The sequence below is a fragment of the Oncorhynchus clarkii genome, unplaced genomic scaffold, assembly GCF_045791955.1.
Source record: "Oncorhynchus clarkii lewisi isolate Uvic-CL-2024 unplaced genomic scaffold, UVic_Ocla_1.0 unplaced_contig_617_pilon_pilon, whole genome shotgun sequence".
NCBI classification, from domain to species: Eukaryota; Metazoa; Chordata; class Actinopteri; order Salmoniformes; family Salmonidae; genus Oncorhynchus; species Oncorhynchus clarkii.
The window spans coordinates 25414-45051 of NW_027260883.1; the positions used below are offsets into that span (position 1 = coordinate 25414).

The window sequence follows — 19638 nt, forward strand, 5'->3', positions numbered from 1 at the left end:
ATATACTTTCGTGAAGAGGAGAATAACCAGCCAGTCAACCCAAGCTGACTTCTATGAGGCTTTCAGTTTCACCAACAGCTTCAGTGGGGCGAAATGTAACCAAAACAGAAAGATCTGCAAGGTGACGTTTCTCCCTCACTCACTATGTAAAGTAGTCTTTAGTACAGATTTACGGTTTGCATATCCACTTAACATGATAGAAACACCATTCTTAAACGAAATGGCCATGTTGGCTTCAACATCCACTTGTATGCTCAACTCTCCAAAGATCAATGACTTGCCAATAACTTCGACATTTTTTATATCTTAAAAATCCATGCATTAGTTACTTGATGATAGACTGCACCGTGTTGCTACAGGAGGGTAATCTACCCACAACCCATCGCCAACAGACTGCACACATGCATCTTCAGGTCAGACTGGCTCAAACGGAAAGCAACACAACCACACGGTGGGGTCGACCACAACACACGGTTACCTCCCTGGCTAGCACCACAGGTGTTAGATGATGGTGCAGTGTTACCTTACAGCTGACCTATAGTATTATGTTACCTTATAGCAGACCTATAGTATTATGTTACCTTACAGCTGACCTATAGTATTATGATACCTTACAGCTGACCTATAGTATTATGATACCTTACAGCTGACCTATAGTATTATGATACCTTACAGCAGACCTATAGTATTATGATACCTTACAGCTGACCTATAGTATTATGATACCTTACAGCAGACCTATAGTATTATGATACCTTACAGCAGACCTATAGTATTATGTTACCTTACAGCAGACCTATAGTATTATGTTACCTTACAGCAGACCTATAGTATTATGATACCTTACAGTAGACCTATAGTATTATGATACCTTACAGCAGACCTATAGTATTATGTTACCTTACAGTAGACCTATAGTATTATGTTACCTTACAGCTGACCTATAGTATTATGTTACCTTACAGCAGACCTATAGTATTATGTTACCTTACAGCTGACCTATAGTATTATGATACCTTACAGTAGACCTATAGTATTATGTTACCTTACAGCTGACCTATAGTATTATGATACCTTACAGCTGACCTATAGTATTATGTTACCTTACAGTAGACCTATAGTATTATGATACCTTACAGCAGACCTATAGTATTATGATACCTTACAGTAGACCTATAGTATTATGTTACCTTACAGTAGACCTATAGTATTATGTTACCTTACAGTAGACCTATAGTATTATGTTACCTTACAGCTGACCTATAGTATTATGATACCTTACAGTAGACCTATAGTATTATGTTACCTTACAGTAAACCTATAGTATTATGATACCTTACAGCTGACCTATAGTATTATGTTACCTTACAGTAGACCTATAGTATTATGTTACCTTACAGTAGACCTATAGTATTATGTTACCTTACAGCTGACCTATAGTATTATGATACCTTACAGCTGACCTATAGTATTATGATACCTTACAGCAGACCTATAGTATTATGTTACCTTACAGCTGACCTATAGTATTATGTTACCTTACAGTAGACCTATAGTATTATGTTACCTTACAGCAGACCTATAGTATTATGATACCTTACAGCAGACCTATAGTATTATGATACCTTACAGCAGACCTATAGTATTATGTTACCTTACAGCAGACCTATAGTATTATGATACCTTACAGTAGACCTATAGTATTATGATACCTTACAGTAGACCTATAGTATTATGTTACCTTACAGCTGACCTATAGTATTATGATACCTTACAGTAGACCTATAGTATTATGTTACCTTACAGCAGACCTATAGTATTATGTTACCTTACAGCAGACCTATAGTATTATGATACCTTACAGTAGACCTATAGTATTATGTTACCTTACAGCAGACCTATAGTATTATGTTACTTACAGTAGACCTATAGTATTATGTTACCTTACAGCAGACCTATAGTATTATGTTACCTTACAGCTGACCTATAGTATTATGTTACCTTACAGTAGACCTATAGTATTATGTTACCTTACAGCTGACCTATAGTATTATGATACCTTACAGCAGACCTATAGTATTATGTTACCTTACAGCTGACCTATAGTATTATGTTACCTTACAGTAGACCTATAGTATTATGTTACCTTACAGCAGACCTATAGTATTATGATACCTTACAGCAGACCTATAGTATTATGATACCTTACAGCAGACCTATAGTATTATGTTACCTTACAGCTGACCTATAGTATTATGATACCTTACAGTAGACCTATAGTATTATGTTACCTTACAGCAGACCTATAGTATTATGATACCTTACAGTAGACCTATAGTATTATGTTACCTTACAGCTGACCTATAGTATTATGATACCTTACAGTAGACCTATAGTATTATGTTACCTTACAGCAGACCTATAGTATTATGTTACCTTACAGCAGACCTATAGTATTATGTTACCTTACAGTAGACCTATAGTATTATGATACCTTACAGCTGACCTATAGTATTATGTTACCTTACAGTAGACCTATAGTATTATGTTACCTTACAGCAGACCTATAGTATTATGTTACCTTACAGTAGACCTATAGTATTATGATACCTTACAGTAGACCTATAGTATTATGTTACCTTACAGCTGACCTATAGTATTATGATACCTTACAGTAGACCTATAGTATTATGATACCTTACAGTAGACCTATAGTATTATGTTACCTTACAGTAGACCTATAGTATTATGTTACCTTACAGTAGACCTATAGTATTATGTTACCTTACAGCTGACCTATAGTATTATGTTACCTTACAGTAGACCTATAGTATTATGTTACCTTACAGCTGACCTATAGTATTATGTTACCTTACAGTAGACCTATAGTATTATGATACCTTACAGCAGACCTATAGTATTATGTTACTTACAGCAGACCTATAGTATTATGATACCTTACAGCAGACCTATAGTATTATGATACCTTACAGCAGACCTATAGTATTATGTTACTTACAGCAGACCTATAGTATTATGATACCTTACAGCAGACCTATAGTATTATGATACCTTACAGCAGACCTATAGTATTATGTTACTTACAGCTGACCTATAGTATTATGATACCTTACAGCAGACCTATAGTATTATGATACCTTACAGCTGACCTATAGTATTATGATACCTTACAGCTGACCTATAGTATTATGTTACCTTACAGCAGACCTATAGTATTATGATACCTTACAGCAGACCTATAGTATTATGATACCTTACAGTAAACCTATAGTATTATGTTACCTTACAGCTGACCTATAGTATTATGATACCTTACAGCAGACCTATAGTATTATGATACCTTACAGCTGACCTATAGTATTATGTTACCTTACAGCAGACCTATAGTATTATGTTACCTTACAGCATACCTATAGTATTATGTTACCTTACAGTAGACCTATAGTATTATGTTACCTTACAGCAGACCTATAGTATTATGTTACCTTACAGTAGACCTATAGTATTATGTTACCTTACAGCAGACCTATAGTATTATGATACCTTACAGCAGACCTATAGTATTATGATACCTTACAGTAGACCTATAGTATTATGTTACCTTACAGCAGACCTATAGTATTATGTTACCTTACAGTAGACCTATAGTATTATGTTACCTTACAGCATACCTATAGTATTATGATACCTTACAGCTGACCTATAGTATTATGTTACCTTACAGCAGACCTATAGTATTATGATACCTTACAGCAGACCTATAGTATTATGATACCTTACAGTAAACCTATAGTATTATGTTACCTTACAGCTGACCTATAGTATTATGATACCTTACAGCAGACCTATAGTATTATGATACCTTACAGTAGACCTATAGTATTATGATACCTTACAGTAGACCTATAGTATTATGATACCTTACAGTAGACCTATAGTATTATGATACCTTACAGCTGACCTATAGTATTATGTTACCTTACAGCAGACCTATAGTATTATGATACCTTACAGCTGACCTATAGTATTATGTTACCTTACAGCAGACCTATAGTATTATGTTACCTTACAGCAGACCTATAGTATTATGTTACCTTACAGCTGACCTATAGTATTATGATACCTTACAGCAGACCTATAGTATTATGTTACCTTACAGCAGACCTATAGTATTATGTTACCTTACAGTAGACCTATAGTATTATGATACCTTACAGCAGACCTATAGTATTATGTATGATACCTTACAGTAGACCTATAGTATTATGATACCTTACAGTAGACCTATAGTATTATGTTACCTTACAGTAAACCTATAGTATTATGTTACCTTACAGCAGACCTATAGTATTATGTTACTTACAGCTGACCTATAGTATTATGTTACTTACAGCAGACCTATAGTATTATGTTACCTTACAGCTGACCTATACCTTCGCCCAGGGGTTCCCAAACTTTTTTACTCTGGGCCTCTTCCAACATCATGTCTATTTCTAAGGGCACAAGCACTGTTCATGACACAAACTGTTCACACCTCTCTTGTTGGTGGAGAGAATTTTGCAAGTTTAAAGCTTATTTCCTGCAATTCTAAAAAAAATTGTCATAGTGTTCAAAGAACATTTTGCAGTTTTAAAGCAAATTTTCTTGCAATTCTATACATTTTGCCATGTCTAATGTATATTTCTGTGATATTTGAGTGGCAAAAAAATTGAACAATATCTATGGGCAAAAAAAACCTAAATAAAAACACATCTGACATGGGCTAGTTGATCTGGATATTTCTGACAAGTAATAAATAGCTCTAAGTTATGCAATGACTGACATGACAAGAGGAACTGATGATGCACTACCCAATTTTGAAAATGTACCTTGTGCATTCTACTGTTACAACTTTCAAGAGTAAGTTTAAAGCCGGACTGAGTTCCTTTATTTTTGGATCACTACCTTAGCCTACAGTGTTTCCCCAGTATTTATTTAGCCGCGGCGCACCACCACTGCTAAACTGTTGCCGCCAAACCAAAAAAAAATATATATATATATATATACACACACACACACACAGTTGAAGTCGGAAGTTTACATACACTTAGGTTGGAGTCATTAAAACTCATTTTTCAACCACTCCACAAATTCCTTGTTAACAAACTATAGTTTTGGCAAGTCGGTTAGGACATCTACTTTGTGCATGACACAAGACATTTTTCCAACAATTGTTTACATACAGATTATTTCACTTATAATTCACTGTATCACAACTCCAGTGGGTCAGAAGTTTACAGGCACTAAGTTGACTGTGCCTTTAAACAGCTTGGAAAATTCCAGAAAATGATGTCATGGCTTTACAAGCTTCTGATAGGCTAATTGACATCATTTGAGTCAATTGGAGGTGTACCTGAGGATGTAGTTCAAGGCCTACCTTCAAACTCAGTGCCTCTTTGTTTGACACCATGGGAAAATCAAAAGAAATCAGCCAAGGCCTCAGAAAAAAAATGGCAGACCTCCACAAGTCTGGTTCATCCTTGGGAGCAATTTCCAAAAGCCTGAATGTACCACGTTCATCTGTGCAAACAATAGTACGCCAGTATAAACACCATGGGACCATGCAGCCATCATACCGCTCAGGAAGGAGACGCATTCTGTCTCCTAGAGATGAACGTACTTCGGTGCGGAAAATGCAAATCAATCACAGAACAGCAAAGGACCTTGTGAAGATGCTGGAGGAAACAGGTACAAAAGTATCCACAGTAAAACCAGTCCTATATCAACATAACCTTAAAGGCCGCTCAGCAAGGAAGAAGCCACTGCTCCAAAACCGCCATAAAAAAGCCAGCCTACGGTTTGCAACTACACATGGGGACAAAGATTGTACTTTTTGGAGAAATGTCCTCTGGTCTGATGAAACAAAAATGGAACTGTTTGGCCATATTGACCATCGCTATGTTTGGAGGAAAAAGAGGGAGGCTTGCAAGCCGAAGAACACCATCCCAACCGTGAAGCACGAGGGTGGCAGCATCATGTTGTGGGGGTGCTTTGCTGCAGGAGGGACCCTTCACAAAATAGATAGCATCATGAGGCAGGAAAATTATGTGGATATATTGAAGCAACATCTCAAGACATCAGTCAGGAAGTTAAAGCTTGGTCGCAAATGGGTCTTCCAAATGAACAATGACCCCAAACATAGTTCCAAAGATATGACAAAATGGCTTAAGGACAACAAAGTCAAGGTATTGGAGTGGCCATCACAAAGCCCTGACCTCAATCCCATAGAAAAAGTGTGTGCGAGCAAAGAGGCCTACAAACCTGACTCAGCTACACCAGCTCTGTCAGGAGGAATGGGCCAAAATTCACCCAACTTATTTTGGGAAGCTTGTGGAAGGATACCCGAAACGTTTGACCCAAGTTAAAGAATTTAAAGAAGTTAAAGAATGCTACCAAATACTATTTGAGTGTATGTAAACTTCTGACCCACTGGGAATGTGATGAAAGAAATGTGTGATGAATGTGATGAAAGAAATGTGATGAAAGAAAGCTGAAATAAATCATTCTCTCTACTATTATTCTGACATTTCACATTCTTAATAAAGTGGTGATCCTAACTGACCTAAGACATGGAATCTTTACTAGGATTAAATGTCAGGAATTGTGAAAAACTGAGTTTAAATGTATTTGGCTAAGGTGTATGTAACTTCTGACTTCAACTGTATGTATGTATATACACACACACTTTTTTGAAAAACGCTTTCGGTTTAAACTTAAAACGACTAAAACCAGACAAAGTTTGTAGAAAAGATAATTGACCTATATTTATTTTATAATATAATCTTTGAGAACTAGAAAATCAACAAAATAAAAGCTTGATCTAATTTTGGAGTACTTTAGGCATGGCTGGATTACCAATCGGGCACATGCCCAGGGGCCCTGATTTGGATACCCATTTATTTTGTTTGAGTATAAGAACACAGAATTAACATTGAGGGGCAACACTGGCTGCATTGGACTGAGCTCTCTTGTTACTGAGCTCTCGTTGTAAGAGAGATCGGGACAGAGAGATGGGGACAGAGAGATGGGGACAGAAGCAGCTTGGACAATCCACTTGATTGAGTTAAAACAAATAAGGAGAGCAAATAAATGGAGTCTTGAAACCTCCTTGTCAACTCTATAGCCGATATGAGTACTTGGAATACAGTGTTATAAACCCACCCATAGAATCATATGAAATTCAATGGAGATGTGCAAATCAGGCCTGGAGATCGAAATAAGATCTCAGAATTTAAACTTTTTTCCAGTTTTCCATTGTGGATATGCAGTGTAAACCTGACTATGAGGAAGCATTGAGGGAGAAGAGGAGAAAAACCTTCACCCATGTTAGAAAGCTAGGGTCTCCCGCCTCATGGGGGAGAGAGAGAGAGAGTGAGAGCGAGAGAGAGAGAGAGGACGGGCTGTTAAACACTACAGTATTTACAGTATGGACCTGTTCAGAACAACACTGTAGAATTTGGCCTTTATATTTGTCAGTAGCTGGGACCGGAGGATGTTCTGACAGATGCAGAAGGTACACCTGTTGCAGGTACACATGCAGCGGAGCTTGGCGTGGCTGAGGAGACACAATCACAACACACGCACGCACATACAAACACACAAAGATGAAGTCAGATCCACATTTGTACACGTTTCCATGGAAACATCACCGTGGGATGGCAGAACCCTGAAAGACAGACCCTGTTCTAGCACAAGATGGGGGGGGCTTGGACTTTGGGTGACTGAGTTATGAAATAAGAACTCCATCACTAACAAAGGCAAAGAAGATTGGTTATTACTTTACTAAGTACTGTAATACAGAGAAAGTGGTAAGAACTAAGTACTGAGCATTATGAAAGTTACATATCTTGAGGAACATTCTTCACATACATACATACATACAGAAGGAGACATGTCCTCTGTAATAACATACAGAAGGAGACATGTCCTCTGTAATAACATACAGAAGGAGACATGTCCTCTGTAATAACATACAGAAGGAGACATGTCCTCTGTAATAACATACAGGAGACATGTCCTCTAATAACATACAGAAGGAGACATGTCCTCTGTAATAACATACAGAAGGAGACATGTCCTCTGTAATAACATACAGAAGGAGACATGTCCTCTGTAGTAACATACACCTTTCATTAGTGGTAATACCACAATCATCCTTAGGTAGAAGAGGGGAAAAGCCACAGAGAATGAAGGAAATAGTGACAAAGTGATGAGAAAGTTCAGGGTAATTCAATAAAAACAGCTAACCCGTCTCAGAATCTCCAGATTGACCATTAAAAATACATGGAACTAAACCATTATAATCGTACCTGTTGGCCTGGGTTATATAGCATGAATCACTCTGACCTACAGTCGATCTGCAGCCTGAGACGGTACTGAAACAGTCCGTACCAAATCCCCAACGAACGCAGAATAATAGTAGTACCCTAACTACATAAAGAACTCTGTTCACTATCAAGAGAGATGTCTGAAACAGTCCGTACCAAATCCCCAACGAACGCAGAATAATAGTAGTGCCCTAACTACATAAAGAACTCTGTTCACTATCAAGAGAGATGTCTGAAACAGTCCGTACCAAATCCCCAACGAACGCAGAATAATAGTAGTGCCCTAACTACATAAAGAACTCTGTTCACTATCAAGAGAGATGTCTGAAACAGTCCGTACCAAATCCCCAACGAACGCAGAATAATAGTAGTGCCCTAACTACATAAAGAACTCTGTTCACTATCAAGAGAGATGTCTGAAACAGTCCGTACCAAATCCCCAACGAACGCAGAATAATAGTAGTGCCCTAACTACATAAAGAACTCTGTTCACTATCAAGAGAGATGTCTGAAACAGGTGAAGCACTGTAGTGTATAGAGCAGAAGCTGCTGATGATTTCTGTCAAATGATTTCCATCCTAGAGTCCAGTCATTTGAAGAGCGAGGGCCTGGATTCTTAGCTATAGGCCTCTATGCCTTGGGAAAGACAATGCTTTTAACATTAGATAACGGGAGTTCTTCCCTGTATAGCGGAGATTTAAGGCTCAATTAAATGGACATTAATCTAACCCAATGGATAATCTCTTAAATAAAGTGCAAGACTAACTCCACCTCTCATAGAGAATGAATGGCTAAGACTGTCAACAAGTCAATAACACCCATTCAGTACAGCTGACTGGGGAGACTTCCTTCAAGGCCAAAGGATTTTCAGTGGATTACCTTCGTTTTGGGACTTCAAATGGCCTAGTCATCACCTTACAGTTAAACTTATCGTACCACAACACATTGACAGTTGCCAACGCTAAGGAACTGAAATAAAACAGCACCTAAAATATCTCACCCTCTCAGGAAGAAGCAGCTTAATGTAGGACTAGAGAGGAAGGGATACATGGAGGACAGTGGAGGGCTGGGCTCACCCCTGCTCATTCAAAGGGGATCAATAGAAAGCCAGGGGTGTCTGGAGACGTCATACAGGACGTAACGAGGTCACAGAGGGCTGGCTGGAGGAAAAGACTACGAGGTGACGGTGAAGTCAGAGGATGGATTTAGGACCACTATGGTCTTTGAGGGGACTATACTCACAGGTACATGGCCATGGTGGTGAGTTTGGTGTAGAGGTCTTTGAGGGGACTATACTCACAGGTACATGGCCATGGTGGTGAGTTTGGTGTAGAGATCTTTGAGGGGACTATACTCACGGGTACATGGCCATGGTGGTGAGTTTGGTGTAGAGGTCTTTGAGGGGACTATACTCACAGGTACATGGCCATGGTGGTGAGTTTGGTGTAGAGGTCTTTGAGGGGACTATACTCACAGGTACATGGCCATGGTGGTGAGTTTGGTGTAGAGGTCTTTGAGGGGACTATACTCACGGGTACATGGCCATGGTGGTGAGTTTGGTGTAGAGGTCTTTGAGGGGACTATACTCACGGGTACATGGCCATGGTGGTGAGTTTGGTGTAGAGGTCTTTGAGGGGACTATACTCACAGGTACATGGCCATGGTGGTGAGTTTGGTGTAGAGGTCTTTGAGGGGACTATACTCACGGGTACATGGCCATGGTGGTGAGTTTGGTGTAGAGGTCTTTGAGGGGACTATACTCACGGGTACATGGCCATGGTGGTGAGTTTGGTGTAGAGGTCTTTGAGGGGACTATACTCACGGGTACATGGCCATGGTGGTGAGTTTGGTGTAGAGGTCTTTGAGGGGACTATACTCACGGGTACATGGCCATGGTGGTGAGTTTGGTGTAGAGGTCCTTGTTGGGGGCGTCCACCGTGTTGCAGGTCCAGGGTTGGGGCGGGTGCAGCTTGTTCTTGCGGCAGAAATCCAGCGGGGTCAGGCTGTAGTGCTGGCGCGCCTCGTGCAGGTCTGACTTGGAGGCGATCATCATGCACGGCGTCTTGCTGTCCATGAAGTATTGCTGTCATGGGTCAAAAGGTTCAAGTTCAGAGGTTAGTTATAAGAGCAAGACGAGATAAGGATTGTTGCTATCATAACAGTTTGGTAAACAGTTTCAGAAGGTGAAAAGCTGAAAGCTGAGAAGTCCCTCTATTCCAGGTTAGTGAATCAAGGATCAGGGCCCATATTCACAAAGCATCTCAAGTGGAGTGCTGATCTAGGATCAGTTTAGCCTTTTAGATCATAACGAATAGGATTACATGGACAGGGAGGAACCTGATCCAAGATCAGTCCTCCTACTATAGACATGTGGTGAATACAGGCCCAGGACTAAACTAAGGACTGATGGATTTGATACAGTTTGTCAGTTAGGTACTGTACACACCTTGTAGACCTTGGCACAGTACTCAAAGGAGCGCGGGTTGTTAACGTCATACACCAGACAGACCACGTCACACGCCAGGTCCTCCTCTGAGAGGAAGTCAAAGTCTGGCATCACCTCATGAAGCTACAGGGAGACAAAAGAGGAGAGAAGCGGGGAGAAGAGGAGAGAGGGGTGAAGAGGAGAGAGGTGTGAAGAGGAGAGAGGGGTGAAGAGGAGAGAGGGGTGAAGTGGAGAGAGGGGTGAAGAGGAGAGAGGTGTGAAGAGGAGAGAGGTGTGAAGAGGAGAGAGGTGTGAAGAGGAGAGAGGTGTGAAGAGGAGAGACGGGTGAAGAGGAAAGAGGGGTGAAGAGGAAAGAGGGGTGAAGAGGAAAGAGGGGTGAAGAGGGGTGAAGAGTAGAGAGGGGTGAAGAGTAGAGAGGGGTGAAGAGGAGAGAGGGGTGAAGAGGAGAGAGGGGTGAAGAGGGGTGAAGAGGAGAGAGGGGTGAAGAGGAGAGAGGGGTGAAGAGGAGAGAGGGGTGAAGAGGAGAGAGGGGTGAAGAGGAGAGAGGGGTGAAGAGGAGAGAGGGGTGAAGAGGAGACAGGGGTGAAGTGGAGAGAGGGGTGAAGAGGAGAGAGGGGTGAAGAGGGGAGAAGGGGGAAATAGTTGAGACCGTTCAATGTCAACGTTTCAGCAGAAAGGCCTCTCTAATATTCACTGTGTCACACTGAACATATTAGTTTCCAAAACATACGAGGGGAAAACACTTATGATTTACTGCTAGACAGCTGGACACATAAAACACAGTATTATAAATGATACAACTGTATTATAATCCATCTCCCGGGGTTTTAATCTTGTTACCGGGCAGAAAGCATGGATACGGGGAGAGAGATGCACAGACTCACCAGTAAGTACTTCTCCTGGCCGTAGACATACGTGGTGTTGATGGAGTAAAACGATTTATGGTCTTCTCTGATCTTCCGCTGTTTCTGTTAAGTAACGCAGAAAAACACATTCACCACTCCACATTGATACAACAGTACATGTTATTCCTCACTGCTAAATAGTTAAGTTTGTATAATAATAATAACAATAATAATAATAATAATAATAATAATAGATAGTTTGCTATGTCTTAAAGGAGTTGGTAACACAGTAACAGACTGCCCAAGTCACCCTGGCTACTTAAAAGTAGCTATGAAACAGAAATGTGTGCTTAGCAGGTAGCAGTGAGCCTTCCATGGAAAAGCCAGGATCATGTACATTAGGCACCAAATTAGGAAAAAAACTGAATGAAACAGGGAGGGACTACCTGAATTTGTCCAATAAGAAAAAAACATATATATTTTTGCATTGCAAAACATATTGCTGGGGTGTGCCATAATGAATACGCCCCAGTTGTCCGGTAGCTCCAGGGACTCACCAGCAGGTTGCGACCCAGAAAGGCCTGCAGGAAGCTGGTCTTGCCACTCCCCCTGGCTCCCAGAATGTTACAGCGGAAGACGCTGCGCTGCGTCTGCTTCTTCTGCAGGTCGATGCGCTTGTTACGGGTCACTGAGGGAGGAGAGACGGGTGAGGAACAACATATACAGATATACAGATGCATGTGCACGCAAACACACAAATACAGTGACTGTAGATTTATAGTAGCTCACCACTAATTATGTTTCAAATGCACAAACAGAGAGGCCACAATAATTAACACCAATACATGACAAGCATATAAACCCAGTCACGCACGCTCACATTACCTGTGATGGCTGCTGCCTGGGACTCCTGCTCACAGATGATTGAGTAGCCAAGGTAGCCCAGGTACTCCAAGCAGCGCTGCACATCCAGGTACGTGGTTAACCTGGCCAATCAGACAATCGAAGGCCTGTTAGTGTGTGTCTGTCGGGGGGGGGCTTTAGTACACATCTACGGTAGCATACGAAAGTGAAGAAGTTTGAGTTTCAGCAAAGTGCTGTATAACTGCATTACCAAATCATTCAAGTTAGACAGAGGTAACAGGTAGTGTAGTCCAGGTATGCTGGCCTAACTCACGTCCACTGTGACAGATAACCCTGGTAGGTGATCCAGCCCTGGTCGTTGGTACACACTGTGTTGTTGACGTCGGGGCCCCAGGGCATGTAGGGAAACACTTTGAACAGGTCCTTGACTTCCTCTGGAGACAAGGCACAGTCTCTGTCCTGACACACACACACACACACACACGGGTTAGGACCACTGTTCTAAAAATATGATAGCTTTGTGTAGGGTTGCAATATTCCGGTAACTTTCCCAAAAGCCGGTTGGAGGATTCCCTCCCTGCTTATTCCCTCCTGATTCCGGGAAACTTCCAACTGGGACTTTGGGAAAACCTGTGAATGTTTGTCAGTGTGAGGCAGAAGGGAACACAACAGTAGGAGTTATGTCATCCAAGACTTACTTTGTCGTGCTTGTCGAAGACACTCTGGAGGAAGAGGTACGCGTTGTGGTTGAGCTCGGTGGTGCAGTCAGCAGGTATTTTTAGCCTGGCACGGACAAGAGAACATTCCAGATTAATCTCATTAAAAGTGCTATGGCTAAACTGGCATTGTTCAAAAGGCTCACCCTGGGAAAGACCTAGTGCTGCTTGCAAGTCATAACAAGTAGTGTAAGATGCACCCACAGACAGCTTGATGGTTCAGTAGGTTTCATCAACGTTAACATCTTTGACACAGTGTAAGGAAAGTGAGAGCCTGCAGAGCAGATGTCCTTTATCTGCTATTGACTGAAACTGAATTGGGGCCAGAGAGTCATTGTTATGCTCGTCCAGCCTTACATAAACAGGTGTATATCTCCCTCTTTCTGCCCAGAGGTAAGAGTTGCCCATACGTACAGCAGGGTTGTGTTCTGTAGGCGCGAAATGGAAGAAAGTGCTCAAACACAGAGTGAAAGTTATCACCATCTACACTTGTCCAGAACAGGTGGTTTTTGTTTCCGCTGTAAAGCGTTTTACTACGATGTGCCCTAATGTACATGACCCTGGTCCAGGAGGGTTCAAGTGTCCACTCACAGGGGGAACAGGTATTCCTGGTGGAGCTCCAAGTCGTCGTCGTACCCAAACCTCCGCAGCACCGTCCAGGTGGTCTCGTGACGCCCCCTCTGGATGAAAAGCGTGTGCAGAAACAAGAACCCTAGTGGCCAATCAGGGAGAAGAATGGACACACGTCAGAGATACACCCAGACACAACGTTAGAGATGGACACAGTACACTGGTAAAGGGTTATTAAATATGTTATTCATGCATGACCTTTAGTGAAGGTTACAGAAGAGAGTACAAGGGAGAGTGGGCAGAGAAGAGAGAGAGATGGAAAGAGAAAAGAGATTGAATGAGAGAGATGGAGAGAGAAAAGAGAGATTGAATGAGAGAGATGGAGAGAGAATAGAGAGATTGAATGAGAGAGATGGAGAGACAATAGAGAGATTGAATGAGAGAGATGGAGAGAGAATAGAGAGATTGAATGAGAGAGATGGAGAGAGAAAAGAGAGATTGAATGAAAGATGGAGAGAGAATAGAGAGATTGAATGAGAGAGATGGAGAGACAATAGAGAGATTGAATGAGAGAGATGGAGAGACAATAGAGAGATTGAATGAGAGAGATGGAGAGAGAATAGAGAGATTGAATGAGAGAGATGGAGAGACAATAGAGAGATTGAATGAGAGAGATGGAGAGACAATAGAGAGATTGAATGAGAGAGATGGAGAGACAATAGAGAGATTGAATGAGAGAGATGGAGAGAGAATAGAGAGATTGAATGAGAGAGATGGAGAGACAATAGAGAGATTGATTGAGAGAGATGGAGAGAGAATAGAGAGATTGAATGAGAGAGATGGAGAGAGAATAGAGAGATTGAATGAGAGAGATGGAGAGACAATAGAGAGATTGAATGAGAGATGGAGAGAGAATAGAGAGACAATAGAGAGATTGATTGAGAGAGATGGAGAGACAATAGAGAGATTGATTGAGAGAGATGGAGAGACAATAGAGATTGAATGAGAGAGATGGAGAGAGAGATTATAGAGAAACTGACTGAAAGAAGGGAAGGCCTACAATGTGGTCAGTCTCACCTTTGAGAGTGAGTCCGTTGTCCTCAACTCCGTCCGTCATGTTCTTCCTCACCACGTTCTTGACATCCTCTAAGGCCTGGGGCGCCAGGGGCATGTTGAAACACGTCCTCTACCAGACACACAACACATGTGTCACCCACACAGAACTACAATATCCACACAGAACTACTATATCCACACAGAACTACTATACCCACACAGAACTACTATACCCACACAGAACTACTATACCCACACAGAACTACTATACCCACAGAGAACTACTATACCCACACAGAACTACTATACCCACACAGAACTACTATACCCGCACAGAACTACTATACCCGCACAGAACTACTATACCCGCACAGAACTACTATACCCACACAGAACTACTATACCCACACAGAACTACTATACCCACACAGAACTAGAGTGAAGAATGAAAGTCTACAGACAGCACAATGCTGCATCCAAGTGCTTCAACAATAAATCACTCAACACACATCACCTAAACACAACTGAACATACGTCTGGTGAGACCAAAATGGGAAAGAACCAGTCTATTCCAACAAATCTGACACAGCTACTAATGTAACGTGGTTTGGGATATATGAAGTCACAAGCAGATATGTATACAGCTTTGCACCATTTACTAGAGGACAAAAGATGCTCTGAAAGGGTTTCTAAATCAACAACCTGTCTGCAGGCTACCGGTGAACCCACTAATAACCTATCCCTCCCCCTCTCTTCCACTCACGTTCAAATAAACTGCCATTGGAAAAGGAAGTAAATCAGGTTATTTCACTTCAGCCAGATAAAGCACACAAGCCTGCAGCTACAGCCAAGAAAGGTTTTCCCACGAGGTTTATTTTCCCACAGTGAGGCTCCTACCTGGAAGAAGTTGAGTTCTTTGTCGTTGAGGATGCCATCGTTGTCCAGGTCCGACACTTTGAAGATGCGAGTTAGAGACTTGATGCAAGACGGCTTCATCTGAATAAACACAAAGTATACATTTGAAATATGTAAAATATGATATTTTTGGAGAGCTAAAAAGTAGATGTTGCCTGTGTACCCATGGTAGCGCTAGGAAACGTTTGGATTGCGTAACCTGACCAGGAAAAGTAACTACATAGTTAGGGTAGCTAGGGACCTGGAGTTTTCCCTCTGCCCTCCTCACCTCCTTCTCCTCTGGGCAGTACAGGGGTCCTGTAGGGTGGAGCACTGCCTTCTGGGCATAGTAGAACAGTTCTGAGATGTTCTTCAGGTTTTTGGCAGAGCACTGAGAAACACAAAGATACAGTAACCTCAAAAACAGCTGGAACAATACACTGAGAAACACAAAGATACAGTAACCTCAAAACCAGCTGGAACAATACACTGAAACACACAGATACAGTAACCTCAAAACCAGCTGGAACAATACACTGAGAAACACAAAGATACAGTAACCTCAAAACCAGCTAGAACAATACACTGAGAAACACAAAGATACAGTAACCTCAAAACCAGCTGGAATAGTACACTGAGAAACACAAAGATACAGTAACCTCAAAACCAGCTAGAACAATACACTGAGAAACACTAAGATACAGTAACCTCAAAACCAGCTGGAACAATACACTGAAAAACACACAGATACAGTAACCTCAAAACCAGCTAGAACAATACACTGAGAAACACACAGATACAGTAACCTCAAAACCAGCTGGAACAATACACTGAGAAACACAAAGATACAGTAACCTCAAAACCAGCTAGAACAATACACTGAGAAACACTAAGATACAGTAACCTCAAAACCAGCTGGAGCAATACACTGAGAAACACAAAGATACAGTAACCTCAAAACCAGCTGGAACAATACACTGAGAAACACAAAGATACAGTAACCTCAAAACCAGCTGGAACAATACACTGAAAAACACAAAGACACGGTAACCTCAAAACCAGCTGGAACAATACACAGACAAAAAGACCCCTGCTGAGGTCTAACAACCATGTATTGGCAAGTAGACAGGAAACCATTATGTTCACTTTAGTAACATCTTTAGGGTTCCCGAGTGGCGCAGCAGTCTTAAGGCACTGCATCTCAGCGCAAGAGGCGTCACTGCAGTCCCTGGTTTGAATCCAGGCTGCATCACATCCGGCCATGATTGGGAGTCCCACTTGTGGACAATTGGCCCAGGGTCATCCGGGTTAGGCCGTCATTGTAAATAATAATTTGTTCTTAACTGTCTTGCCTAGTTAAATAAAGGTTACATTTACAAATTCTAAAACCATTATGGGTACTGTAGGACATCAGCAGCCACTGTTGAAATAAAGGGTTAAGCCGGCATTTCATTGTACTAAACCATGTGTATATGACAAACCATCACCTATCCCACTTCTTTAACTACTTACACATCAATTGGTTCTCAATCAGCTTGAGTTGTGCATTGCAGATTTATGGTGCTTCAGTGAAAAAAACACTCAAGCCACAAGACCAACCTCTTAGTGGTCTAAATGAGGTCATGGAAAGCAGAACGTCATCTCTCAATGTAAAACTAGGGTCCAGAAACAGCCTGGCTATAAACCCCAGTGGCGTTGCCATGACAAGGGGCTGATTCCACACAGGGGGGAAGAGAGTGTACAGATGTTAAATATGTAGAGACTGAACAGTGTTGCATCACGTACAAGTACCCATGAACCTTGTGCAGTACAACTGCATAACGGATCCTGACCAGGTTGTCACTTTAACACATCTGACTGTGTGTATTCTCTGTGTGTGTGTGTTCTCTGTGTGTGTGTGTTCTCTGTGTGTGTGTATTCTCTGTGTGTGTGTATTCTCTGTGTGTGTGTATTCTCCGTGTGTGTGTGTTCTCTGTGTGTGTGTGTTCTCTGTGTGTGTGTATTCTCTGTGTGTGTGTGTTCCAACACGTCGTCCCCTCCACCTCCACTACTTTTATCCTGTAATGAATCTAGCCAGAGAGGACATGTGACTGGGTTGTCACATGAGACCAATGGAAGAGTGATGTAGCCAACTACTTTCCTCCATGATAGAAATGCATCTCAGCACACACACTCAGTCAGTCAGTAGAAAGACACAGAGGGGTCATGTTCATTAGGCACCAAATAGAACAAAGAAACTGACTGAAAAGGGCTAATTTACTATGTGGACTTGGCCAATAAATGCTTATTTTTATTTTACGTTGCAAAATGTTTTATTTTGTGTGCCTAACTGAAGTCAGGGGTTATGAAACAAGTCTGACAACCTACATCACTCAATGCATCAATTAGATTTTTAATGCCGTTTTCAGCTGTTGGGATTTCAGAACCGGGATAGAATATGAAACCATTGTTGATCAAAGTTCTGCAGGCCTGAATTCAATTAATCAGATGATCAGAGACCCTTAAAATACATTTCTAGTAGTTCAATACCATTTTGATTGAGCCTCAACGCAAGTGTAACACAACAACTTTCATTAGCCTAGCTATATGGTCATTCTCAATGTACTCTTGCTAGGCACTCAAAATGGAGGCGGTAAACAGAGTCACCAGTCAGTGTTCTCTTACCTCCACGCAGGTCTCAATGTCAGAGTACTGGTTCATGATGGGCAGGATGGTCTCCATACTGCTGTGTTCTACCAGGTCTGACTTATTCCCCACCAGGATCAGTGGTACCCTGCAACAACATCATACATGATCTTATATGGGGCGGCAGGGAAGCCTAGTGGTTAGAGCGTTGGACTAGTAACCGAAAGGTTGCAAGTTCATATCCCCGAGCTGACAAGGTACAAATCTGTTGTTCTGCCCCTGAACAGGCAGTTAACCCTCTGTCATTGAAAATGTATCCATTCATTCAAAAGGAAGGTGAATTTCATTGTCATGACCATTGGAGGAGAAAGGCACAGTTAGGGCTCTGAGAAAACAATCATGAGAATTCATTGTCTGAGAATGTCTCAAAAAGGAATATTTTGTCCTCAGGGGTTCTAGACTCCAATAGATTGTCAGTGTCACCTAACAGATCAAACCTTCAAACTACAGTATGTTATACTAAACTCTAACAGTAATCCAGGCAGACTTAGCCTTGACACCGGATCCTATTAAAGAAATCCAGGCTCAATCCAAGACAACGTTATCTGGCAGTCTGTCGGAACACACAAAGCAGAATGAACACTATGGTCCTTTAAAACCTACTGTATGTAAAATGCAGTGTTCTATATGGAAAATAAACATGTGATTCTAGGTGACAACATAAGGCTAAAAACATTAGGACTGTTTTCCTCAGAGAATATAGTCCGCTTCATGTTTTGTTCCCTTGCCACGATACCTCAGAGTATCGTGATACTGGTATTGTGACAACCCTAAAATCAATGTTGTTTGGCTGTCTGCTGTTATACAAACACTCAACATACTGTATAATGGTAGATTAAATCAATGTTGTCTGGCTGTCTGCAATTCAACTTACAGCTAAGAGGTGACAACAATGTCCATGACCTTCTGCTTCCCATATGGAAAACTGTCTTTTTTCATTTGACCCCTTTTTCCTCCCCAATTTCATTATATCCTAATTGGTAGTTACAGTCTTGTCTCGTCGCTGCAACTCCAGTACGGACTCGGAAGAGGCGAAGGTCGAGAGCCGTGCGTCCTACAAAACAGGACCCAACCAAGCCGCACTGCTTCTTGACACAATGCCCACTTAACCCGGAAGCCAGTCACACCAATGTGTCGGAGGAAACACACCGTACACCTGGTGATCGTGTCAGTGT

The 19638-nt window shown here is 41.5% G+C and overlaps 1 protein-coding gene across 6 annotated transcripts in view; it reads right to left on the reverse strand.

The window, feature by feature from the left end:
- LOC139402070 (mitochondrial Rho GTPase 1-A) overlaps positions 1-19638 on the reverse strand; it is a 30219-nt gene that overhangs the window by 5836 nt on the left and 4745 nt on the right. For 3 of the 6 annotated variants that reach the window (XR_011633197.1, XM_071146166.1, XM_071146165.1), the window contains exons 6-18: positions 18443-18551; positions 16068-16169; positions 15782-15880; positions 14906-15014; positions 13850-13970; positions 13241-13325; positions 12856-13001; positions 12564-12664; positions 12236-12366; positions 11718-11801; positions 10834-10956; positions 10268-10470; positions 7493-7615 (exon numbers count right to left, since the gene is read on the reverse strand). Coding sequence is in view for 4 of the 6 variants with exons in the window: in XM_071146166.1 (XP_071002267.1) it covers positions 7493-7615; positions 10268-10470; positions 10834-10956; positions 11718-11801; positions 12236-12366; positions 12564-12664; positions 12856-13001; positions 13241-13325; positions 13850-13970; positions 14906-15014; positions 15782-15880; positions 16068-16169; positions 18443-18551 (1536 nt within the window). In the remaining 2 variants the exon portion in view is untranslated. Of the gene's footprint in view, positions 1-7483; positions 7616-10267; positions 10471-10833; positions 10957-11717; positions 11802-12235; positions 12367-12563; positions 12665-12855; positions 13002-13240; positions 13326-13849; positions 13971-14905; positions 15015-15781; positions 15881-16067; positions 16170-18442; positions 18552-19638 lie in introns of all 6 variants that reach the window. The other 3 variants (XR_011633198.1, XM_071146167.1, XM_071146164.1) reach the window with 2 other exon arrangements.